The following is a 24104-nucleotide window of genomic DNA, read 5'->3' as shown; positions in this document are numbered from 1 at the left end:
CCCTCAGGAATGACAAAACGTGTTTCTTAGTCTATGTTTAAACCTCTGAAGAACAAGTTGTGCAAATGCTGGAATTACGCCGCAGATAGTCTCGTAAAGGAATAGTTCACCCCAAAATGAAAAATGTAATCACCCTCAGGTCATCCAAGATGTAGGGGAGTTTGTTGAATGGGTGCCGTCAGAATGAGAGTCCAAACAGCTGATAAAAACATCACAAAAAACACCAGTCCATCAGTTAATGTCTTGAGAAGCCAGAAGCTGCGTGTTTGTAAGAAACAAATCCATCATTAAGAAGTTTTTAACTTCAGACCGTTGCTTCCGGCTAAAATATGAGTCCATAATCCATAAAACGCTTCCTCCTGTTGTCTCTCACATCAAAATACATCAATATAACGGTGCTTGATCTGTGCGGATTTCTCTCCTGATTCAGACCACTTTTTCACCAGACTCTCATTCTGACGGCACCCATTCACTGCAGAGGATCCACCAGTGAGCAAGTGATGCAATGCTACATTTCTCCAAATCTGATGAAGAAACAAACTCATTTACATCATTGTATGGCTTGAGGTGGGGTACATTTTAATTTTTGGGTGAACTATTCCTTTAAGACATTGTTGGCATTCAAAAGGCCTTGGTTTAGTACAAAATTGTACATGACTGTATTAACATTTGTGTGAAAACTTGATGCACTTGTGTTAGGAATCGGTCCGTTATGTGACAGTTCGGTCCAATCAGAAGCCATCATCGTCATTCTCTGCTTCTGTCGGTTCAATAATTTTTAAGCACTGATCAGCAAACTCCACGAACAGCGGCTCCTGCATGGCGTCTTTCGTGGCTTTGGCTTTATCTTCAGCCGAGTCCACGGACATCATTAACCGGCGGAGATGAGGATTCCTCAGCAGACCCTTCAGTGCCTCTGAATCAGCTGTGTGGATGAAAACAGTCTGGAACTGATCTCACAAAAACAGCATTACAGATCATGAGAACGGGGTGTTTATCATTTCATACCCAGCTGCTGAAGTTTCTGTAACGGCACTTTGTCAGTCTGAATGTCTTCATCAAAACGATCCTCGACAGTCCACGGCTGTTCAGCTGAAATCAAACACATTTACTGAACTTTTTTGTTCAAAATCATCATCAAAAGGAGGCAGAAAAGTTCTCCTGATCGCCCATAAAGCATCACATCTATTACTGATGATCATGTACTCACCGCTGCTCGCTGGTGTTGAGCTGCTGGAGGCTGAATCTGATTCTTTAACTGGATGGCATGCATCTGTCAGAGGAAAGAGAAATAATCACTTCAATAGTTTGGTTTTGACTAATTTTTTGACTTTGTGCTCAGGGCAGTCTGGAAGTTTAAGGTACAAAATAACTAATAATAATAATAGCAAATAGTAACAGTTGCAAAAATTGTATTACTACTACTACTAATAGTTATAATAATAAAAATAATGATATTTATATTAGTAATAATAAAATAATTGAATGAATACCAATAATAATTAGTATAATACTATTTAATTAAATATAATAAATACATGAAACAATAAATCAATACAAAAAAAATAATATCAGTAGAAAATAATAAAATATAATGCAATCAGTAAAAAATAATTAATTAAAAATAACAATAATAAATATCATCAATAACAATTTTATTAAAACATTAATTATTAGTTAGTAATAAAAGTAATCTAATAAATAATACGAATAATAAAATTATACCAACAATAATGAAATTAATACATTAAAAAAAAAAACAAACAAAAAAAAAAAAAAAAAAAAAAAAAAAAAAAAATAAAAAAATAAAGCTTTTAAGAAGAAAACAGTTGAACATCATCATGTTCATGGGCTCTATTCCCAAGAAATGCATGAACTGATTAAGTATAAACATTGAAAGCAACGTATGTCGCTTCTGTCAAATGCATAAATGTAAATGTAATCTAAATAATTGTCCACAGAATAATAGCTTAGTAGAGACTTACCATCATCTTTGTGTCTTTTAAAGCAACTCACTGAACAACTAGAAGGGAAAGGAAGGTGTTATGATCAGGATTTGTCCCAAAAGCAAAAGTGAGCTGATAAATCTATTTATGGTATAAAGTGTTGAATGAATGACTCACTATCTGATTCTGCAGGCCGGACATCTGTATTTAGGAACATGTTCGCTACAAACTCCACAAAGCTGCATGACGGATCTAGAAGATCAACAAGCAAACAAACAGAATAAAACGAGTTGTATTAATCCGCTTGTAGCTACTGGAGCCACGTGTTTATGTTGTTGACAGCGTGCAAGACTTTTATCTCGTTTCCGTTTCGGAACGCTTCCGGTGTTAGAGCGCTGAGGTCGCGGTGTCCTTCCCCACGTGTGTGTCATCAGGTGTGATCCGCGTCCAGCAGCTCTGAGCTCAACCGAACACGACCTCCGTCATGCTGAAGTCCGTGAGCCGCGCGGTTCAGCTCGCAGCCCGACTGTCCCTCAGCAGCTCCGCTCCCGCCGTCAGACCCGCGCCGTCCCTCCGCAGGAGCTTCAGCAGGTCCTTCTGGAGCCTCAGCAGCAGCGGAGCGGCGTCCGGATCCAGGCCGAGGCTGCTCACCGCGACACGGGCTCTGCCCACACTGTCCTGCGGCTGCGGGAGCCTGCACACCGAGGGTACACGCTGCTCCGCACTCACACGAGCCAACTACCATCAGAAACCTATATTTATGCTTAAGCTATGAACGCTAACTAATAAAAGTACCATGGTAAAGTTGTTTTTATGGTAAAAGGTATAGGTGCGAACTAAAAAGTACCATGGTAAAGTTGTTTTTTTATGGTAAAAGGTATAGGTGCGAACTAAAAAGTAGAATGGTAAAGTTGTTTTTTTTTATGGTAAAAGGTATAGGTGCAAACTAAAAAGTACCACGGTAAAGTTGTTTTTTATGGTAAAAGGTATAGGTACAAACTAAAAAGTAGCATGGTAAAGTTGTTTTTATGGTAAAAGGTATAGGTGCAAACTAAAAAGTAGCATGGTAAAGTTGTTTTTATGGTAAAAGGTATAGGTACAAACTAAAAAGTAGCATGGTAAAGTTGTTTTTATGGTAAAAGGTATAGGTACAAACTAAAAAGTAGCATGGTAAAGTTGTTTTTATGGTAAAAGGTATAGGTGCGAACTAAAAAGTACCATGGTAAAGTTGTTTTTTTATGGTAAAAGGTATAGGTGCAAACTAAAAAGTACCATGGTAAAGTTGTTTTTTTATGGTAAAAGGGTATAGGCAAACTAAAAAGTACCACGGTAAAGTTGTTTTTTATGGTAAAAGGTATAGGTACAAACTAAAAAGTAGCATGGTAAAGTTGTTTTTTACGGTAAAAGGTATAGGTGCAAACTAAAAAGTAGCATGGTAAAGTTGTTTTTATTAGTAAAAGGTATAGGTGCAAACTAAAAAGTCCACGGTAAAGTTGGTTTTTTTTACGGTAAAAGGTATAGGTGCAAACTAAAAAGTAGCATGGTAAATTAGTTTTTATGGTAAAAGGTATAGGTACAAACTAAAAAGTAGCATGGTAAAGTTGTTTTTTATGGTAAAACTACTGACGGTAACTAATAAAAAGTACCACGGTAAAAGCAGGGCTGTGCAATATAATTTTTAAAAAGGATCACGATATAATCTTTCATATTATCGTTGGGTATCGATAATTAATGACTTTTTTTTAATAACCTTTCTTAAACAATGAGCAGCAGAAAAAGGGTTTAAATTTAACCACTGTGTTTTTAATTTACCCAGTTTACGAAATCAAACGACAGCTTATTTTAGTTTTAACAGTCAAACTAAATAAAATTTAAACAAATATCTCCTTTATGTTTTATACACAGATTAAATAAGTGTTAGGACGCGATGAGCAAAATAAAGCTCCTCGTTAAACTGATCATTCAGTGCATTGAAATAACGACTGTCTGTGAAAAAGTGTATACGTCTAAACTAATATTTATAAATCCGATGTAATTTAGTAAATTGCATAAACAATAAGAACAAAACAGCATCATGTATTTATGCATAGCTTAATACAAATAGCCAAGGCGCCAACCACACGAGTGAGATTCAGAACATATGAGACACTGCGGAATGGAATAAAACCCCACAAATTCTCGAGATGTGTTTTCTAAAAGTTGAACATGTCTTTCTATTCCTCTCCTGTGCGGGGGTCATATGAAGTCACCAGTGAGGTGTGGTTCATCACTAGTGCACTAGAACAGTATGTTGTCTATTAATTCTGTCTTTATTCTGCAGGTGATAAAGCGTTTGCAGAGTTCCTCACCGATGAAATCAAAGAAGAAAAGAAGATCCAGAAGAACAAGAGTCTTCCTAAAATGTCCGGCGGCTGGGAGCTCGAGCTCAACGGCACGGAGGCCAAACTCATCCGCTCGCTGTCCGGAGAGAAGTAAGCGCTGTGTGTTTAATCCGCTCCACCAGAATCAGATGCAAGCAACGTGATGGCTATTTCACATCTCAAGGGCTGATGGCACACGTGCATTATTGCTTTATAAATCAGTTCTGTTTAGAGTAAACCGATGTTTTTATCCAGTTGCATTGCATGCAAGAGCACACAAGCAAACGTTTATTATTAATAGATGCATTGAGCAAATTCATCAAGTGTCGTTTGCAGAAATAGTTTGATCATATTTATGCTTATGTGGGGTTTTGTGTTTGACAGAGTCACCATCACTTTTAACGTGAACAACAGCATCCCGCCGCAGCTGGAGGAGGATCCTGAGCACGCGCAGAAGAGTCCGGAGGACGAGGTAAAAGCACAGACAACTACACGCCTCATCTTCTCAAACTGTTCAAGGTGTTGCTGTTTGGGTTGTTTTATAAGATTAAGGTTGCAGCATGAAATCACACGTGAGTCATAAATGCATTAATAAAATGGCTTTTTTTTATTACATGAAAGTGAACATAATGTCAATTTGCAGTATGCAAACACTTTTATCCAAAGCAAACTTCCAGTAGAGAAACAAAAGCAATAATGATAGAATTTAATTCTAGAAAATATAAAATTTAAAATAAATTCATTTTTAAAATATTTATTATCATTATTATTATTATCATTATAAAAATAAATAAAAATATTATTATTATTATTATATGAATTATATTAATAAATATTTTATTCAAAGCAGCTTATAGAGGAACATAAGCAATTCACCAAGGAATATAATTCTAGAGAATATAAGATTTAAAATTCATTTTTTTAAATATTTATTATTATTATTATTATTATTATTATTATTATTAGATGAATTATATTAATAAATATTTTATTCAAAGCAGCTTATAAGGAGAGGAACATAAGCAATTCACCGTAGAATATAATATATAAAAGATCTAGAGAATATAAAAAATATAAATGTGTATATATACATATATAAAATCTTTGCTGCAGTGCAAGTACACAAATAAGTAATTTTGGGGTTATCTACTTACTACTAACAAGCACTTTAAAATAAATGTTAGCAAATATTTTCAATACCTACAATATAAAACATATAAAAAATTTTACATAACTGCAAAAATACAAAAACATATACAAAAATTCAAAAAATGCACATAGTCATTGAGTTTTATTCATTTGTGTGACTTTACTGTCTGGAAATCACACCGTTAAAATCAAAATCATGTTTTTCAAAACTGTGTGAATCCTGCTTCTTCAGATTAAAAACAATTAAAATAAGAAATCTCTTGATTTTTAGTTCTTCTAGCTGATTTTATTGCTTGTTTTGTGTTTAGTCGTTTTCAGTCATCTTGTAAGCATGCTGAGGCCCTTTATGCTTTAAAAACGGGACATAACTGAGCACTAGCTTGTACCTCATCACGGCATGTTTTTAACATGTTTTTACTGTGTTTTTCAGCCTGAAATTGTCTCAACACCCAACTTTGTGGTTGAAGTGACCAAACCAGGAGTAAAGAGTTCACTAGTGTTTGACTGTCATTTCCCCGAGGATGAGGTGGGTGGGTTTTCTCTCTCTCGTTGTTGTGGGTCCCGTTATCATAAAGAGCTTGTGGAACGTAATGAATGGATGTCATATCCAAAGCTCTGTGTCTGAGCAGACCGGTCACGGTGAGGGTGAGGAGGAGAGCGACATCTTCGCCATCCGTGAGGTCAGTTTCCAGCCGGAGGGAGACGTCGAGTGGAAGGAAACCAGTTACACACTCAACACAGACTCTCTGGACTGGGTGAGAGCTAAACACTGTCTCCATGGCAACCTGTCAAAATAAAACTTTGATTTAACTTGAATCTTGAAATTCTAATAGAAGTATATTACTTCTGCACAATAGACTACTTTCAAAGTAATAATACAATTGCTACAAATTTTTTTTTTTTTAAGGAATATAACAATTTTTATTATTTGAATGTTTTAATTTTAACTGTACGCCTCACGTTGAAAAAAAGGAATTGTAACATTTTCAATTGATTGCATTTTAAAAGATTAATTAAATTGTTGATGTTTTGTGCCTTAATTTGATCACCACAATTTTTGATAATGTAATTTTATTAAATCATAAATCCAGAAAAAAAAATTAAAAACAGAATTTCTAAAAAAAAAAAAAAATATATATATATATATATATATATATATATATATATATATATATATATATATATATATATATATATATATTAATATTTATTTATTTCATTGGCTTGCTTTTTTATTACTAAAATTTAATTAAAATAGTAAAACTGAATCCAGAATAATTAAAACTTAAAAGCTTAATTTGTTGTAAAAATTGGAATAAATTGTCGTTAAATTGTATAGTTTCAATATTTAATTTATTTAGTTTAATTTAGTTACTAAAATCTAATATAACCGTTAAATCAGAATCTGGAAAGATTAAAATGGGGGGAAAGGAATCCATAAAAACTCTAATTTATTAATTTAATTCATTTCATTGAGCCTTGTTATTGTAAAATTTTTAATTTTTAACATTTTATTTTATTAATTTAATTGATTAAACGCGCCTTTTGATTATTGAAATTTAATTAGGCCATTAAAATGGAATTTCAGAAAAAATAAAACAGGCCATTCACAGAGCCCTAAAAATTTAATTTTTGATAATAAATAGTTGTTAAATTGTATAGGTTTCATTATTATTATTTTGATTACTGAAATTGAATTTAACCATTAAACTAGAATCCAGAAAAATGAAAATGGGGAAGAAATAAAACCGATTTCAAAGAGCTCTAACGAATGCACAGCGGTGACCTCTGACCCCTCACACTCTCTAGGCCCTGTATGACCATCTGATGGACTTCCTGGCTGACCGCGGCGTCGACAACACGTTTGCGGACGAGCTGACGGAGTTGAGCACGGCGCTGGAGCATCAGGAGTACATCAAGTTCCTGGAAGATCTCAGCACTTTCGTCAAATGCAAATAGATTTTCTAGATTTATCACAAAACTCTGTGATGTGTCTGGCTCACGTGGTCTGATGTGATGACTGGACGAAGACGAAGACGGAGGCAGAACAGTTTTCTATTTAATTTTATGTCATGTTTGTGCACACCGGTTACAGTTCAGATGTCACCGTAGGGGTTTATGGGTCGAGAATGTGAACGAAACATTCATGAGAAATAAAACGGAGTGGAAATATTGGGCTGATTGTTCTAATTTAATTTCAGTATAATATTTGTGTTGCTAAAAGGCACATTTTTTTTTTTTTTATGCATCTCAATTTAATGACTCGATTTGACTTCTTGAAAAGTGACTTTATTAAATTGGCATGAATTAGGCAGGACTTCCAGTTTGATTAAATGATAAAATATGTGGGGAGGTTTGGAAACGGTTATTATTTTTGGTGCAGAAATAACACTTCACCATAGACTTACCTCGGATGTCCGATCCATTGAAAAAGTAACTTGAAGTGTTTAATAAACTGGTTTTATTATCTTGTATGTGAAACAGGATCAAAAAACATTTTATTTCACCAAAATAAAAGCGTTCTATATTTTACAAAAGGAATTTGTTTTGTTTTTTTTGGACCATTACAGTATCTGCATTGCCTAACATATACATTTCCTTCCAAAACTATTATTACTGTAATGCAAAAAATAAAATGTGTTAATATGTCTAGACAGATATTCTCAATGAAGATTACTGATATTTATTTTAATCAACAGTCAAAATACAACTATGGAGCAACAAATATAAAGAGATATTCACTTCTGTCATCTCTTAAACAACATTAATGAGAATTTGAAGTGCTTAACTGCAACATTTTCATTAAAATACACTCAATGCAAAAGCCATGATATTGCTAAAGCATGCTTTATTTCTGATTTAGAGGTTAATGACTGAGACATGTTCTTGACAAGCATTGTGAGATTTTATCTAGAACAGCTTATGGATAAAAATATGGCTGTGGTGCATTTAATAGCATGTTCCAGATCGGACAAATCAAGAGTTTCAAGAGATGTACTTTTACATCATGACTCTCAAATAAGGGAAATGAATCAAAGGTTAAAATAATTCTCTATTTCACAGAAATAATATCTTCAAAACATGTAAAACATCCTTCAGACTCTCTGCAGTGTGGCTGGACGGCTCACAGAACGACAGACACACCTGCAAACAAAAAAAAAAACATCTTTCAAGTTGATTGAAAGAGTTCAGAATGAATTTAACAAGCCCAGCTCTGAATGTAAAGCATATGAATACCTTGCAGCTGATCGTGAGGTTTGGTGATCCGTCAGTGTTACAGGACACAGAGAAGCTGGGGCTGTGAAGACAGTCCTCCATGTGCTCCGTTACGCGTCGTTCTAGTCAATTCTGCAAAACCTCGGATGTAACGTTCCTACCCTGCTGAGACATGAGAGAAGATGCTCATATTAAACCACTTTATTGAGTGGCTCAGGTTACCATCAAACTTATGACAGTTAACTAAAACCAAAAAAAAAAAAGTGGTGAATTTTTTTTTTTTTTTTTTAAATAAAGCGTGTGTGTGTGTGTGTGTGTGTGTGTATATATATATATATATATAACACACTTTTTTTTAAATCTAGTTGCATTTAGTTCAACTTAAGATGCCAAAATAGCTAAAACTAAAAAAAAAAAAAAAAAAAAAAAAAAAAAAAAAAAAAAAGTGACTACAAATTAATATCTAGACATTTTAAATACTTTAAATTAAAAAAGACTTTTTTTTTCTTTCAAATTGTTACCTTTTCATTTGAATACATTTCACAGGATTAACTAAGTTACTACCTTCTTTTGATCAACACCGTTTTTGGTCATATATTTGTATTCAATTATAAATCCAGAATGATTATAAAGCCCTATAACTGTTAAAAAAGTTAATAAATTATTAAATTGTTACAGTTTTATGAGTTCAATTGATTAGACATGCAAATCCAAAAACTGAAAGCAATTAAAAAGAAAACCAGAAAAAAAAAAAAACAAAACACATAATTCCGTAAAAAAAAAAATAATATTTCATATAACCCAAAAAAAAATTATAAATAAAATGTAATTTTTTTGTTGAACTTTTAATAAAAAATTGTATAGGTTTCATCATTTTAATTAATTACAGTTTTTTTGAGTAATTTATCTGAATTTAAGAAAAAAAAAGGAAACCCAGAAAAATAAAAAAAAAAAAAAACAAAACAAAAACAAAGACTAAAATAATAAAAAAGCAGCAGTGACCTTTGACCCCTATTACTCGATAGGCAAGAAGAGAAAAAAATAAAAACTAAATCAAAATAATAAGAAAGACTAAAAGTTGTGAAAAGATAGAAAATATCCTTGATTTTAGTCTGTATTTATTTATTTTAAGTGAACATAAACGCAAGATTTTTTAAAATAAATGAATTTTATTTATTTTTTTAGTCTGTTTTTTATTTATGTATTTATTTATTTAAGGTTAATATAAAAGCAAGATTCTTTTTAATACAAATGAATTTAATTTTTTTGTCTGTATTTATTTGTTTATTTATTTATTTTAGGTTAATATAAACACACATTTTTTTAATACAAGTCAATTTAATTTTTTTTAAGTCTGTATTTATTTATTATTTTAGGTGAATATAAAACGCAAGATTTTTTTTAATACAAATTAAATTTATTTTTATTAAAAAAAAATGCAATTTATGGTAGCTATTTTTGTCTTTGTTATAAAACATTAATTTAAAAAGAAATCTAGAAATGTAATCAAAATATCCTACAATATTTATAATTAGGTGTATCCTGTGAGCAAAACAGCTTATTTATTTATACTGGAAAAGTATTTGTGCACCAAATAATTTAAATATTGGCTGAAAGCAATAGTAAAACGTGCCAACGGAAAAGATCACTTGTGTTTTAAGGGATAAATACAAGATTTAAAGGAGTTTGCTGATCTTTCAAATGCTGGAGTTGGTGAGGCGCTAAAAGAAGTGGTACTGAATATTAATGCAAGGTGCAAAGCAGTGCTCAATACACACATCTCTGATGCCGCTTCCATTCCAGAGACTGTGATCGGACGACTGTAAGGCGCTCCATTCCTCCTCCATCTCCTCCTGCACGAGCAGCGAGCACTTGGATCCATCCGAATCCTCTCCCATCTGTCTGAACTTCTCCAGTAACCTCGACCGCTCCACACAGCGCTGGGGACAAACATCACACCGTCATTTGATCACTTCAGTGTCTCAAAGCTTTTCTCAACGGCACACTGCTGATAGTTCATGCGGTTCTTTCCACACTTTTAAAATAGTCTTTTTAGCAGCAGTACATGCTGCTGATAATAAAGTCCTATTTTAATGAGAGTTCATCTTGAGAGCAGTCATCCAAGGGAAGAAAAAGCAGAGGGTCCTGAGGTACATCCATGTGTAAAATGTCTGAAAGAGTAGTGATTGCAAAAGTCTAAAATGAAAACACCACTGGGTTTTCATTCCCAGAACATGTGCAAAGAACAACCTACTGCAGATTTACAGGGATGACAGTATGGATCTGATCTAACCTTCATCTTACACAATACACTGGGAGTAAAATATGCCCTATTTATACATTTATAATGGATGTGCCAGATTCTTGGATGCCATGAAACATCTGGCTCACACCGCATCCCAATCAGGTTTAGCCAAACCTTCCCTTTCCAAGAATAAATAGCTGAATATTAGAATACTGCATTAGAAGAAGTCAGTCAAATCTTGGAAACTTAGCCACTAAAGGGGTATTAAAGTCTAGCAACTCCCACAAATGGTGTGCTAATATGTTACTACCCCAGAGAACACTCATGTCTTTATTTTTATTTTATGAAATGTAATTATTTTACCCTTTTGTGATACACATTATCCCATATCAGAACTTTAGCTCTACTACATTACCTTTTGTTTGCATTAAAAATATTTTATTTAGATGAAAATAAAATGTACAAAGTAGGCTATAACTGATTTATTTGTAATTTATTTTTCTTGTAAATAAATATATATAAAAATTTTAATTTAGTTTAATTTTGCATTTCGACAGAACAACACTGCCTAACATAAGTACAGCTGTAAGTCCTCACAGACTGAGGCATTAATATTAATCATACTACAACAGATGAACAAAACACCATTCAAGAAATTAATCCAAATAAACTTAAATAAATTCATACAGCCATAAACAATGTAGCAGGTTAAACAATATCACACCGATTAAACAAATGGCCGTATACATGGCTAGCTCCTTTTTAAAGACATTAAACTGGGGTGCTGTTTTTAAAACTTTACATTTGTGAATAAAGTATTTTAAATCCGTTTTGCTAGACATGTACAAAAAGTGCATGTTTAGGACACATTTACTCTTAAGCAGCTCATAATATGTCACACTCACAACACATCAATAGCTGCATGGGACAGAGATCAGCTCTTACATAATTGTGCGCGGGTTCAGACTGTCAGAGCTTTAATCAGTGGGTTTTGATCACTTTATCACGCTTGATCTTTGACCTGCAGCTGCTGCGCACTGAGTCTGCAGTGGAGTAGAGAGTGAAGCGCGCCTCCTCAGATGGCGTTTTTCTCAGTGACCTGCATTTGAGCAGCGTGACAGGACTAGATCAGAACCGATGGCAAAGGCAGAGTACTCAGAAACCTCAGAGCCCAGGCAGATCGGACCGGATTCAGAGTCCGATTCGGATCCGGAGGACCACTTGCCCAGTGTGAACGCAGGGGCTGGATTGGAGTCGTGCCGGCGCACTCAGGTGATCCACAGCGGACACTTCATGGTGTCCTCGCCGCACAGTGACTCAGTCAGGAGGAGAAGCGCGGCTCTCTATAATGCTGATAACTATGATTTTGACACCGTTAATAAACCGGATTGCCAGACCTACAGCTTCGGTCCACTGAGCTCCAGACTGCTGAGCATCGACCCCACGCTCACGCGCCTGTTTGAATGCATGACACTGGCGTACAGGTAAAACTCAAATTTACCTCACTGCAATGTCTGCTTCACTATAAAGTACAATTTCACCTCATGCTAGTGTTTACATTACTACAAAACAGTTCATTTACTCAGACACTGTAAAACAGTGCGTGCAACTTTTTGCCTCACTGCAAAATATACAATGCTATAAAATCAATGCAATGTTTACATAACTGTAAACCCATTAAAGTAAATATAATTTACCATATAAGGCGAGACACTGCAGGTGAATAGGGTAAAAAAGAAAAAACTAATATTTATCACCTTACTTACCAAGTTGATTGATTACATTGATAATTGCAAACACTTTTTGTATTACAAGTTTTCAAAAATTTTATGTTTAAATATGCAAATGAGGCATTATTGAATGAAATATGCACTAATTTGCATACATTTCTATTACAAAAATCTGAACACTGGATGAAGTCAGTTTCAAAATTCTTGTTTAGTCAAATGTTTTTACAGAGGGGTTTCTGGGTTTCTTTTTTTGTCACTTCATAATTCAGAAAATAATTTAAACAGCTAGAAAATAATATATTTTCACAATTTTGGGAGGAATAAAATGTTGTATATAATCAAGAAAATTATATATGAACAAATCCCTCTGTAAAAACCTTCAGAATATAGACAGGAATAAATATGTAAAGTTCGGTGTGGGTAAGTGCCTCTAAAGTGGAGATTTATGGCTCAGTGTTGGAGAAAAAACTCATTTTGAGAAACCGGTCTTTAAAAATATGCATTGTAATTGAAATCTATTGACACAAATAGATAAAGTGCTATAAAAGAAACACTTAACAGTGTCTTTTGGATGTTTTTTTTCCCCATAAGTCTGAAAAAACACTTTATGAAAAGCCAAAAAGCCCAAAATCTAAAAATTGACAGGTGCATGAAAAAACTGTGTTTTTGCCTGCAGTGTCTCCCCTTAAGTCAAATGCAGCTCACTGTAATGTCGTACACCAATTTAATTTCTTTTATAGTAATGAATACTTTTCAGTGAGGTATAAATTCAACTATTTGTAACCTTTATTAAGTATGTGTGTATATATATGTATATATATATATATATATATATATATTGTGTATATATATATATATATATATATTGTAATATATATATATATAATATTACACAAAACCACCTTCACCACATTAGTTTTTATATTCTTATAAAACCGTTAAACTACAGTAATTTACTATTAAATGTTTCCCCTCACTTGTAGTTCTTACCTCGGTTGTACATAAATATAAATCGTTACAGAAAAAATACTGCAGTTGAACTTATGTCTCGGTGAAATGTTTACATTAAGTCAAATTTACCCTTATTGCAATGTATCTTTATAAAATAATTAAACTATAGATAATTTACAATTCAACTCACTGCAGTGTATTAAAAATCTGTAAAAAAAACAATACTACTGATCAAGGTATACCTCACTGAAATGTTGAAACAGTTGTGAAACAGTTAAAGTACATATATTTAAAGTGGAATTCACATCATGACAGTGTGTACTGATATAAAACAGTTACAGTTTAACTTCAGTTTACTTCACTGTAATGTAAAAATTACTCTAAAGTTACAGATAAATTAAAACAGTGCATATAACTTATATTTCAAGTGAAGTTTCACCTTGTGGAAGTGTTTTATTGTTATATTAAACAGGGAATACAGAAAAATTTGAACAAATGTACACATTTAAATACTCAGAAATAAGGATTTTTTTAAATGAAAATTAGTGAATTAAAAAGTTTATTTTGAGTTGCTTTTAAGCATTTAAATACATTATACAATTGTAACATTTTTTTTAATGCAAGTTAATAAAATCTCACCGCAGTAAAAAGTGGGTGTGAGAGAGACTAAATTCAGTCTTGCTTTCGAAACAGCTGTGAAATCCTTGACTGAGTTAAAAAAAAACTCATGTGGACTTTGATAGGAGTTGGAAGACAAACGAGGTGAGAGTTACAGAATAACGAGAATACTTTCTCAAAAACATATGCACATTTTATTAACCCACAATATTGCCGCACACAGACAGACGGCACTGTGTTTTTTTAGCTGTCTCATTTCTGACCAGTATATCTTGAATGTTTTATTTACTATACTGAGACATTTGTTTAGGTAATCCTGCTTTAAACCTTAATTGGTTTGTAAGTATATTGGGCCATGAAAAGTGTTTTTATCAGTATGCTGGTGTTTACTTTCTTAAAGTTTAAGACTTCAAGGTTTTGCAGTGTTGCATTTACTTAAGCATTCAATATTCTTTGGTATTTCCATAAAGACCTAGATAAACTCCTACGCACTAGCTGTTAAAATTATATTGTGATGCAACTGCAGTATTTTTTTTCTTTGGCCGTGAGTCAGCAATAGTAATTTATGGCACACAAATCACCTGACGTCAAGTGAGACGAGGAATCATGTCAGCGTAGAGAGGCTATCAGAAGCATCTGCTCGTATCACCACATATAATGACTGTTGTTATTGAACAGTGAGATATCAGTGCAATAAAAACACTATTGAATGTTCTCTGGTATTGTTAGTGGTAGTTGTTATGGTAAGCATTACTCTATTGATTATATTTAAACTAACCTTTAACCCTAAATATTAAACAGTGCCACCACCCTTGAGTATTGCAGCTCTCACATAGTCTTCAGTAATTGTAAAAACTCTTGTAAAGTCTGTTTATTGTTCTCTAGGGCTGAAATGATTAGTCGACATTATCAACAACAATATATATATACAGTACAGGTCAAAAGTTTGGAAACATTACTATTTTTAATGTTTTTGAAAGAAGTTTCTTCTGCTCATCAAGCCTGCATTTATTTGATCAAAAAAACAAAAAAAAAAACAGTAATATTGTGAAATATTATTACAACTTAAAATAATAGTTTTCTATTTGAATATACTTTAAAAAAATATATTATTCCTGTGATGCAAAGCTGAATTTTCAGCATCATTACTCCAGCCTTCAGTGTCACATGAAACATCCAGTCTATCACATGATCATTTAGAAATCATTCTAATATTCTGATTTATTATGAGTGTTGGAAACAGTTCTGCTGTCTAATATATTTGATGAATAAAAGGTTAAAAAGAACTGCATTTATTCAAAATAAAAATAAAAATTCTAATAATATATATTCTAATAATATATTTTATTTACTATCACATTTTAGCAATTTAACACATCCTTGCTGAATAAAAGTATTGATTTTATTTAAAAAAAAAAAAAAAAAAAAATTACTGACCCCAAATTACTGACCAGTAGTGTATATTGTTATTACAAAATATTTATATTTTAAAAACATAGCTTCTTCTTTTTTTTTTTTTTTTTTTTTTTTTTACTTTTTATTCATCAAAGTATCCTAAAAAAGTATCACATGTTCTGAAAAAATATTAAGCAGCAGAACTGTTTCCAACTTTGATAATGAATCCCAATGTGAATGAATGATCCTAAAAATCCTAAAAATTCAGCTTTGCATCACAGAAATAAAAAATAATTTAAAGTATAATAAATTTAAAAACAATTATTTTAAATTGTAATAATATATCACAATATTACATTTTTTTTCTGTATTTTTGATCAAATAAATGCAGGCTTGATGAGCAGAAGAAACTTCTTTCAAAAACATTAAAAATAGTAATGTTTCCAAACTTTTGACCTGTACTGTATATTTTCGAGTAGTCATTTGATTTAATTTGACCTAATGCAAGAGCCTGCAATAATAATTCTTACAATAAGAATTTTAGGTCAAATGTGTTCGGGCGATTTGGAAGTAAAAAGTTTTGGAAGTAAATATTTTACCGCTGTCATCCACTTGTTGTTTTACTTCAGACCTGCCCGGGACCTGTATCCTAGCAGTGGCATATACAGGATGGAGGAGCAGATATTTTATTTTATTTAATTTTTAAGCCTGATGACGTCCAATTGGTGTTGTTTATTTGTCAGGGTCTGCTCTCATTCCAAGCCATATCCCACATTTAAGCAATCATTCTCACCGTACTCTTAGCAACAGAGTGAACACAGCACTCTTAGTTCACTTGTCTCTTGTTTTTAGAGGTTAAGTGCACTAGAACCATCAGTAAATGGTGTAAAGTGCTGTCAGAATATGTGCAGATGGGCAGCTGTGTCGCTGCATTAGACTGATGAAATTATTTTGACTGCAAACAGACTTCAAAAATGCCTGCTGGATGGAGAAAAGCATGTTTATACAGAGCCAGCAGGGTGAAAGGAAAGATTTCACCATTGTCCTGCAATATCACCATGTCTTAGTCTCAAACTAAGTAGATTACTGCACATTTCAGTTCATTTATGTTGTTTATATTAACTATGGGAATAAAATGACATCTAATGGTGTTTGAACTGATTTGTGTTTCTCCTCAGTGGGAAGATCGTGTCTCCAAAGTGGAAGTCTTTCAAAGGCTTGAGGTTGTTGTGGAGGGATAAAATCCGGCTGAATAACGGCATTTGGAGGGCCTGGTTCATTCAGTGTGAGTCTCCTGATCTCATTTCTAGTCTGTTACACACAGCTTACTTAAGTGTTTCTCTGAGCTTGTTTTAGTAAAACATTCCTCATGAATGACGAGTATGTGTTCACTATATAGCAAATCTTGGCTGCATGATTATTTATATTATCGCAAAATGTAAACTGTACGGCTCTATACAGTACATAGAGTTGGATATATATTGCATCCAACTATTCGCGTGCACAGCTCTTTAAATAGAGAAGTATGTCCAACTTTATCTGCATTTATACCATGGTCTGTCTGAATACTCGGTTCTGATTGGCTGGCAGATATGCATTAAAACTGTTTAATGCACAAGTAGTTCCAAGTCAGTTTAAGCACCGTTCTATATTAATTCGATGCTTTAATTAAAACACACACACACACACACACACACACACACACACACACATCACTCGCACACAGAGAGAGAGCGAGAGAGAGAGAGAGAGAGAGATCGCACTGCACACACACAGAAACATTCAGGAGCACAGAAACTTGTCAGCGCTGTCCATACAACTTTTATTATTAAAATAGCATGTATACTAAATTGCTACGTTATATTTCTCAGCATTGAGCAGGTAAAATCACTGTTTTCTTCACCTCTGTGTCTGATTTGAAGGTGGCAGAATGCTAGACCTAATGAGCCGTAACTGATGAAAATAACCGTCATTTATCCTTCCAGTCAAATATTGTGCTGCAAATATCATTAACTTGTCACTGCTGGCAAATGGACATGATAATGATGATGCACAGCTAGCAGTTCTATGCCTCCACGTCGTGCATTAAAATCGTTTAATGCACAGCTGACCATGCATTATCCCTTACATAGATTCTCCTATAGTTCTAATCTGCTAGATGCGACTATATGTGACCCTGGAGCACAAAACCAGTCTTAAGTGTCAATTCTTCGAAATTGAGATTTATACATCATCTGAAAGCTGAATAAATAAGCTTTCCTTTGATGTATGGTTTGTTAGGATCAGACAATATTTGGCCGAGAAAAAAATACAAAAAAAAAACATACAAAAAAAAAATCAAAATATAGGGAAAATCATCTTTAAAGTTGTCCAAATGAAGTTCTTAGCAATGCACATTACTAATCAAAAATTACGTTTTGATATATTTATGGTAGGAAATTTACGAAATATCTTCATGGAACATGATCTTAACTTAATGATTTTTTGCAAAAAAGAAAAATTGATAATTTTGACCCATACAGTGTATTTTTGGCTATTGTTACAAATATACCCCAGAGACTTCAGACTGCTTTTGTGCTGCAGGGTCACATATTATAAACTCAAACATCATGATTTTCAGTAAAGCTGCTTCAAAACAATGTGTATTGTGAAAAGCGTTATACAAATAAATTTAACTTGATACATTTTGGATAATATTGGACAACTTAGTCTATGTTAGTCCCAGCCCTTACAAAAAAGTTCTGTGATGGTACCTTGATGCTTGTTGGTCTTTCCTACCACTGGAACAATAATCACAGAAATGCAAAATGATCCACAAAAATTAAATGTGATGTTAAATATCTTAAGATGTGGAGAAAAGGAAGAACCCCGTGTGTGGGTTTGTTACGCCGCTGGAGGGTTCGGAGGCGGATGCTCACGGCAAACCTGAGGTGAGTCCCACCTCAAAGACGGACCAGAAATAATCACACTATTTGAATCAATAAATGAGTTTTAATTTACAAAAGAAGATTTTGATGTTTGACACATGTAAGGCATCGCCTGCTGTGCTTAATGTGTTTATTTATGGCATTTATAGGCGATTGTTTTGGAGGGAAGCTACTGGAAGAGACGGATAGAGGTGGTGATAAAGGAATATCACAAGTGGAGGATTTACTATAAGAAAAGAGTGAGTAACTGACCAAATATAATGGGATATAATTGTCTATTAGATGTCCAGGATACACTAGTATTCAAAAGTTTGGGGTTGGTAAGATTTTTTTAATGTTTTTGAAAGAAGTCTCTTCTGCTCACCAAGGCTGCATTTATTTGATTAAAAATACAGTAAAAACTGTAATATTGTGAAATATTATTGCAATTTAAAAAAACAGTTTTCTATTGTAATATATTGTAAAATATAATTGATTGCTGTGATCAAAGCTCAATTTTCAGCATCATTACTTCAGTCTTCAGTGTCACATGATCTTTGCCTTTACTGTTACTTTTGATCATTTTAATGCACCCTTGCTGAATAGAAAGCATCCATTTCTTTAAAAAGACTGATTCCAAACTTTTGAACTGTAGTTTATTCTCTATATTCCATCATTCATTCTCATTATTAAACTCCCAGACAGCAGATTTCTCATAATGAACAAAAATGTAGAAGTTGACTAATGCAAGTTTTTTGTTTGAAGTGCTAATGTCTAGAAAGTGATAAATGACCAATATAAGGCCATTGTATATAGTACAGCACATGATAGACATAAAACTGCAGAATAGTCATTGACTAGAGATGTAACGATTCACTCAACTTAAGATTAAATACGATACTGATTTCACCATACAATTTATTTTTAACAAAATGAGATTTAAGACAAATTATAAATGAAAAGGTGTCCTTTTATTATTGATTGGACAAAATGCTGCACATTTCTTTGTGAATTTGAAATATGTCAAACAGCAAAACTAATCTGACATTTTAAAACAAACCACAAATCAAATAAATAAATAACACAAATAAAAGAAATCTCTTCATATAAACAAACTGAGGCTTTGCCTGTGCTCTTTCCATTTAAAATCAGAGGCAACCACTGCATTTGAATCGCGATCAAAACAAAGATGCTGCATGAGCAGTATTTGACAACAGAAAGTGCTTCATCAACTGACAAAGCTCTCAGTAGATTTGGTACAACCATTTCTGTTAACCGGCCAAGCAAATTGCAAGATATGGTTTGATTGATCATTCTGTATGTTATATTGATTTATCACCACAATAATCCAACCATAAAATGTGGATTCAAAGGACATCAGATCACTGCCATGATTAGAGACATCTTTACTGGTTGGCACAACATGAAAAGGTTTAAAGGGGTCATATGATGCGATTTCAGTTTTTCCTTTCTCTTTGGAGTGTTACAAGCTCTTGGTGCATGAAGAAGATGTGTGAAGGTGCAAAGACTAAAGTCTCAAATGCAAAGAGATATTCTTTATAAAAGTTAAGAGTCAACCACACCCTCCTAAAATGCCTCGTTTAAACACGCCCCCACATCTCTACGTCACCATGTGGGAAGATTTGCATAACGCCGCCCAAATGTTCACGAGAGAAGAGAAAAGAGAGAAGGCGTAACTTTTATTCTCTCTGTTGCCGCGGTTGCCATGTTGTGGAGTTTCTGTGTGTTTTGATGTGAAAGTAAAACTACTTTGATTGGCCTTCCAAAAGAGTTGTATTTCAACACTGTTCCAGAACAGTTCAACCCAAATATTCAGATGTGTGCAGCGCATTTTATGGAGGATGAGGACTGTTTCCTGAACCAGTAGCCTGCAATGCGTCTGTGGCACAACCGCTGTTTCTATAAAGTTGGGCAGTTCAAACTTTGCAACAGTCTGGTGCTTTTGACTCACAGCCTGTAGGCATGTTTTTTGTATTCAAACAATTTGTCAATGATGATTCAAACGTGAGTTTTGAGCAGTGTAGAGTAGGCTTGTTGTTTCTCAGATCACAAATGCAGACATGGTTTTATGTTTACGCAGCGCGATACGCAACGCAACGCGTAAAAAGACAGTATAAGTCATTATAATCTTATAATCTGTAATTATGTCCCCACTGGATGCAACAAATGCCTAATTTGTAATGGGTTTTATTAGTTTTTTCTCATCTATTGATGTCTGGATCGCAAACAAATCTTTCTATTTAACTGGATCTTCATAGTGAACCGGTCGAAGACGGCTGGGACACGCATCACAGTATGGTGAGGGGCGTAACATTTCCATCATGCTTGAGGTATTCGGCCAATCACAATGCGCTGGATAGCTGGCCAATCAGAGCACACCTTGCTTTTTCAAACGATGAGCTTTGTAAAAATCGATGCGTTTCAGAAAGGCGGGGCATAGAGGAGAAACAATAATGTATATTAATGTGTTTTTTGAACCTTAAGGGGATACTCCACCCTAAAATGAAGATTTTGTCATTAATCACTTACCCCCATGTCGTTCCGAACCCGTAAAAGCTCCATTCGTCTTTGGAACATAATTTAAGATATTTTGAATGAAAACCGGGAGGCCTGTGACTGTCCCATAGACTGCCAAGTAAATAACAGTGTCAAGGTCCAGGAAAGATATGAAAGTCGTCATCAGAATACTCCATCTGCAATCAGACGTGCAATCTGGGTTATATGAAGCGACAGGAACACTTTTTGTAAGCGAAGAAAACAAAAATAACGACTTTATTCAATAATTCCTGTGTCAACAGTCTCCTCTGTGTCTCTCCATATCACCGTATGCTGTGTATGCTCTTCTGTGTCATCCGCGCCACAAGGATGCGCTGTTTTATTTCAAATCAAAGCTAAATAAATGTAGAAACAGCGCATCATTGTGGTGCAGAGGACACAGAAGAGCATACGGTGATATGGAGAGACACCGAGGAGACTGTTGACAAAGGAATTATTGAATAAAGTCATATTTTTGTTTTTCTTCCTGTCGCTTCATATAACCCAGATTGCACGTCTGATGGCAGATGGAGTATTCTGATGACGACTTTCATACCTTTTCTGGACCTTGACACTGTTATTTATTTGGCAGTCTATGAGACAGTCACAAGCCTCCTGGTTTTCATCCAAAATATCTTAAATTGTGTTCCTAAGACGAACGGAGCTTTTACGGGTTTGGAACGACATGGGGGTAAGTGATTAATGACACAATTTTCATTTTGGGGTGGAGTAACCCTTTAAACCGCATAAACACATTGCATTACACCAAATACACAAAACAATGTTCTTTTTAGCAGCATCATATGACCCCTTTAAGTGATTTCTGAACCGCATCCACTACGTCCCGAAATGACCAAGATCTTTGGTTTGTAATATGAAATTGAATGCAGTTGTGTTTCTGAAGGTAATAAACCTGAGCTAGTAAAATATGACACAACATTTTTCTGTTGAGATACTATTGCAAAACTGCAGGAGCAACTTTGGGTCAAGAACCCAAAGTTCAATATTCACAGCAAGGGCCAGTAATATCTCTGACCTCAGCCAACCTCACAAAGTGAACAAAACCGTACAAAAAAAATTCACTTACCCATCCATAAGTTAAGATAAGATAAGAGTTTTTTTTAGCATTTTAAGGTCAGTTCCTGTTTGACTTGTAATCTCCGTTAGGATCGTAAGGCACCACTTCGTCTGATGTTTTTTTATTGTATTTTTTTTAGGTTCAGAAGAGCAAAGACCTGCTGTCCATGCTACAGAAGGTAAGATCACAGAGAAACTTGCCCTCTTAATGCAGCGAATGACAGTAAATAGTCTGGTTTTGCAAAAGTTTCACCTTTAAAGAGATATTTAAATCCAAAAAGAAAGGTCTGTCATCATTTACTCCCTCTATGACCTTCTTTTTTTCTGTGAAGCACAACAAAATATATTCTGAAGAATGTTTGGATCCAAACATTTTAACTATCTCTTTAAGAAAAGTACAAATAGAGTGGTTAAAGTCAAACTACTTTGATTAAACCAAGTGCTAAATACTGTTTTAGTGTTATGAAAAGACTTCCCATGGTCACACAAAGCCTGGAAATATCAGGGAAAATTAAAACTATGCTTTCTAAGCCATGGGATATTCTAGAGTGAATAGTTTTCCTTTCTGATGAAATATTTCATCAGCTAGATATTGATTTTTGTGAGTGTGTAAAGTAACACTTGCTCACAAGTAAACATGGATTATTATTAGAAACAATATTATTATAAGAAATATTATATATTTTGAATGCATTGCCATGCATAATTATAATGCACATTATAATGCATTGTATGATCTCATGAATAATACTTATTTATTTATTCTTACACCTTTAGAAAGTATAATGCATTAAAACATAAGACAAAGCAAAAAATTGCAGAGGAATCTGCAAATAGTATAATGAATTCTAACTTTGGTTACAACTATTAATGAAAATATTTAATGCATTACCAAGTACATTATGAATCCTTTATAATGCATTATACATAAAATGTTACCAGGACCACTAATTAATATACATTTAAATTTAAACTTACATTTTTTTCAACTCAAAATATTGGTATCTGGCGTACAAAAGGAGGCTGGTCCAGAAATCTCTAGAATATAATTTATAAACAATCATAATTCAGTAACCAAGAGCATTCTGTGGCTCTTAAAGGATGTTAGTGACCCATACATATTTTTTTATTTTTTGGGGGAGTCCTATTCAAATCAAAAGACATGTAAAATTAATAATTATTCATAATTTTTAACAAAAAAAAAAAATGAAAAATATATTTTAAATTTAATACATTTTGCACAGATTTCTTTTGTTATTCAGACATTTTTGAAGGACTCTTTCATATCTATGGGCCATAACGCAGCTGTGCTGAAGGCCTAGTGTGAATCATTGATGAGTTAGTGTAGAGTGTAACATTTACTTTAGTAGGTTAGCGGTTCAGGTCATGTTTGCACAGCTCAAGAGCATTTCTATTAATAGTCTCCCCTCAGATTTTGCTTTCCTCAGCTGGCTGAAAAATTTAAAGGATCCACCATGTACGAAAAACGTGAGTAGACGTAAACGCACGCATTCATGTGCGTCACAGCCCGTCACACGGATGAGAAAATGAGTCGTTTGATTGCCTTCAGTGACTAAAGTGCTAATCTTCCCTTCTGTTCGATGAGGCGGTCAAAGAAACGCACGTTCAGGCTTAAACAGCATTTAATCAAATCTGACCCACATAGTGCAAGATGTGAATCGGCAGTTTATTCATGTGCTGCTCTGTGGATATGAATTTGATTTATGATGAGAGTCCTTGCTTACAAATGAAAGTGCTGATGCTTTCGGATAATACTGTACCATGGTACTTGGTGATCAGTGACTACTATATTTATATACTGTAATACAATGCAAGGATGCATTAAATCGATCAAAAAGACATTTATAATGCCGATTTATAATTACAATAAGAAGATTTCTGTTTCTAATAAATGCTGTTCCTTTGAACTTTCTAGTCATCAGATAATCATGAAA

The 24104-nt window shown here is 33.7% G+C and overlaps 3 protein-coding genes and 1 long non-coding RNA gene across 4 annotated transcripts in view; 2 read left to right on the top strand and 2 right to left on the bottom strand.

Annotated features, from left to right (window-relative positions):
• Positions 1-435: 435 nt before the first annotated feature.
• On the bottom strand, positions 436-2276 carry LOC109049875 (zinc finger HIT domain-containing protein 3-like). The gene is made up of 5 exons (XM_042757297.1): positions 2124-2276; positions 1986-2023; positions 1211-1273; positions 1009-1092; positions 436-925 (listed from the first exon to the last, which is right to left on the bottom strand). Exons 1-5 carry the CDS (start codon positions 2189-2191, stop codon positions 732-734), a joined length of 447 nt encoding a protein of 148 aa, XP_042613231.1. The 5' UTR covers positions 2192-2276; the 3' UTR covers positions 436-731.
• Positions 2277-2430: 154 nt separating this feature from the next.
• On the top strand, positions 2431-7987 carry LOC109049884 (complement component 1 Q subcomponent-binding protein, mitochondrial-like). The gene is made up of 6 exons (XM_042757285.1): positions 2431-2653; positions 4267-4417; positions 4691-4778; positions 5886-5981; positions 6085-6210; positions 7265-7987. The coding sequence occupies exons 1-6, from the start codon at positions 2431-2433 to the stop codon at positions 7412-7414; spliced, it is 834 nt and encodes a 277-aa protein (XP_042613219.1). The 3' UTR covers positions 7415-7987.
• Positions 7988-8289: 302 nt separating this feature from the next.
• LOC122145144 lies at positions 8290-10778 on the bottom strand. Its single transcript, XR_006160146.1, has 3 exons — positions 10450-10778; positions 8693-8833; positions 8290-8599 (listed from the first exon to the last, which is right to left on the bottom strand). It is a non-coding gene; the product is annotated as an uncharacterized LOC122145144 (long non-coding RNA).
• Positions 10779-11910: 1132 nt separating this feature from the next.
• LOC109049845 (carbohydrate-responsive element-binding protein-like) overlaps positions 11911-24104 on the top strand; it is a 30232-nt gene continuing 18038 nt past the window's right edge. The window contains exons 1-5 of the mRNA XM_019067508.2: positions 11911-12400; positions 16789-16895; positions 18458-18540; positions 18687-18776; positions 22290-22328. Of these exons, the coding sequence (XP_018923053.1) occupies positions 12054-12400; positions 16789-16895; positions 18458-18540; positions 18687-18776; positions 22290-22328 (666 nt within the window). The 5' untranslated portion in view covers positions 11911-12053. The remainder of the gene's footprint in view (positions 12401-16788; positions 16896-18457; positions 18541-18686; positions 18777-22289; positions 22329-24104) is intronic.

Source organism: Cyprinus carpio, chromosome A5 (genome assembly GCF_018340385.1).
Source record: "Cyprinus carpio isolate SPL01 chromosome A5, ASM1834038v1, whole genome shotgun sequence".
NCBI classification, from domain to species: domain Eukaryota; kingdom Metazoa; phylum Chordata; class Actinopteri; order Cypriniformes; family Cyprinidae; genus Cyprinus; species Cyprinus carpio.
Note: the sequence above shows the minus strand (reverse complement) of the source record. Positions and strands in the feature narration are given on the sequence as shown.

Coding starts and splice junctions, on each gene's coding strand:
- LOC109049875 (XM_042757297.1), bottom strand. CDS start 2,191: ATGCAGCTTTGTGGAGTTTGTAGCGAACATGTTCCTAAATACAGATGT. Junction 2,024..2,123: donor CCGGCCTGCAGAATCAGATA/GTGAGTCATTCA, acceptor TTTCCCTTCTAG/TTGTTCAGTGAGTTGCTTTA. Junction 926..1,008: donor ACAGAAACTTCAGCAGCTGG/GTATGAAATGAT, acceptor TCATCCACACAG/CTGATTCAGAGGCACTGAAG.
- LOC109049884 (XM_042757285.1), top strand. CDS start 2,431: ATGCTGAAGTCCGTGAGCCGCGCGGTTCAGCTCGCAGCCCGACTGTCC. Junction 4,418..4,690: donor CGCTCGCTGTCCGGAGAGAA/GTAAGCGCTGTG, acceptor TGTGTTTGACAG/AGTCACCATCACTTTTAACG. Junction 5,982..6,084: donor GTCATTTCCCCGAGGATGAG/GTGGGTGGGTTT, acceptor GTGTCTGAGCAG/ACCGGTCACGGTGAGGGTGA.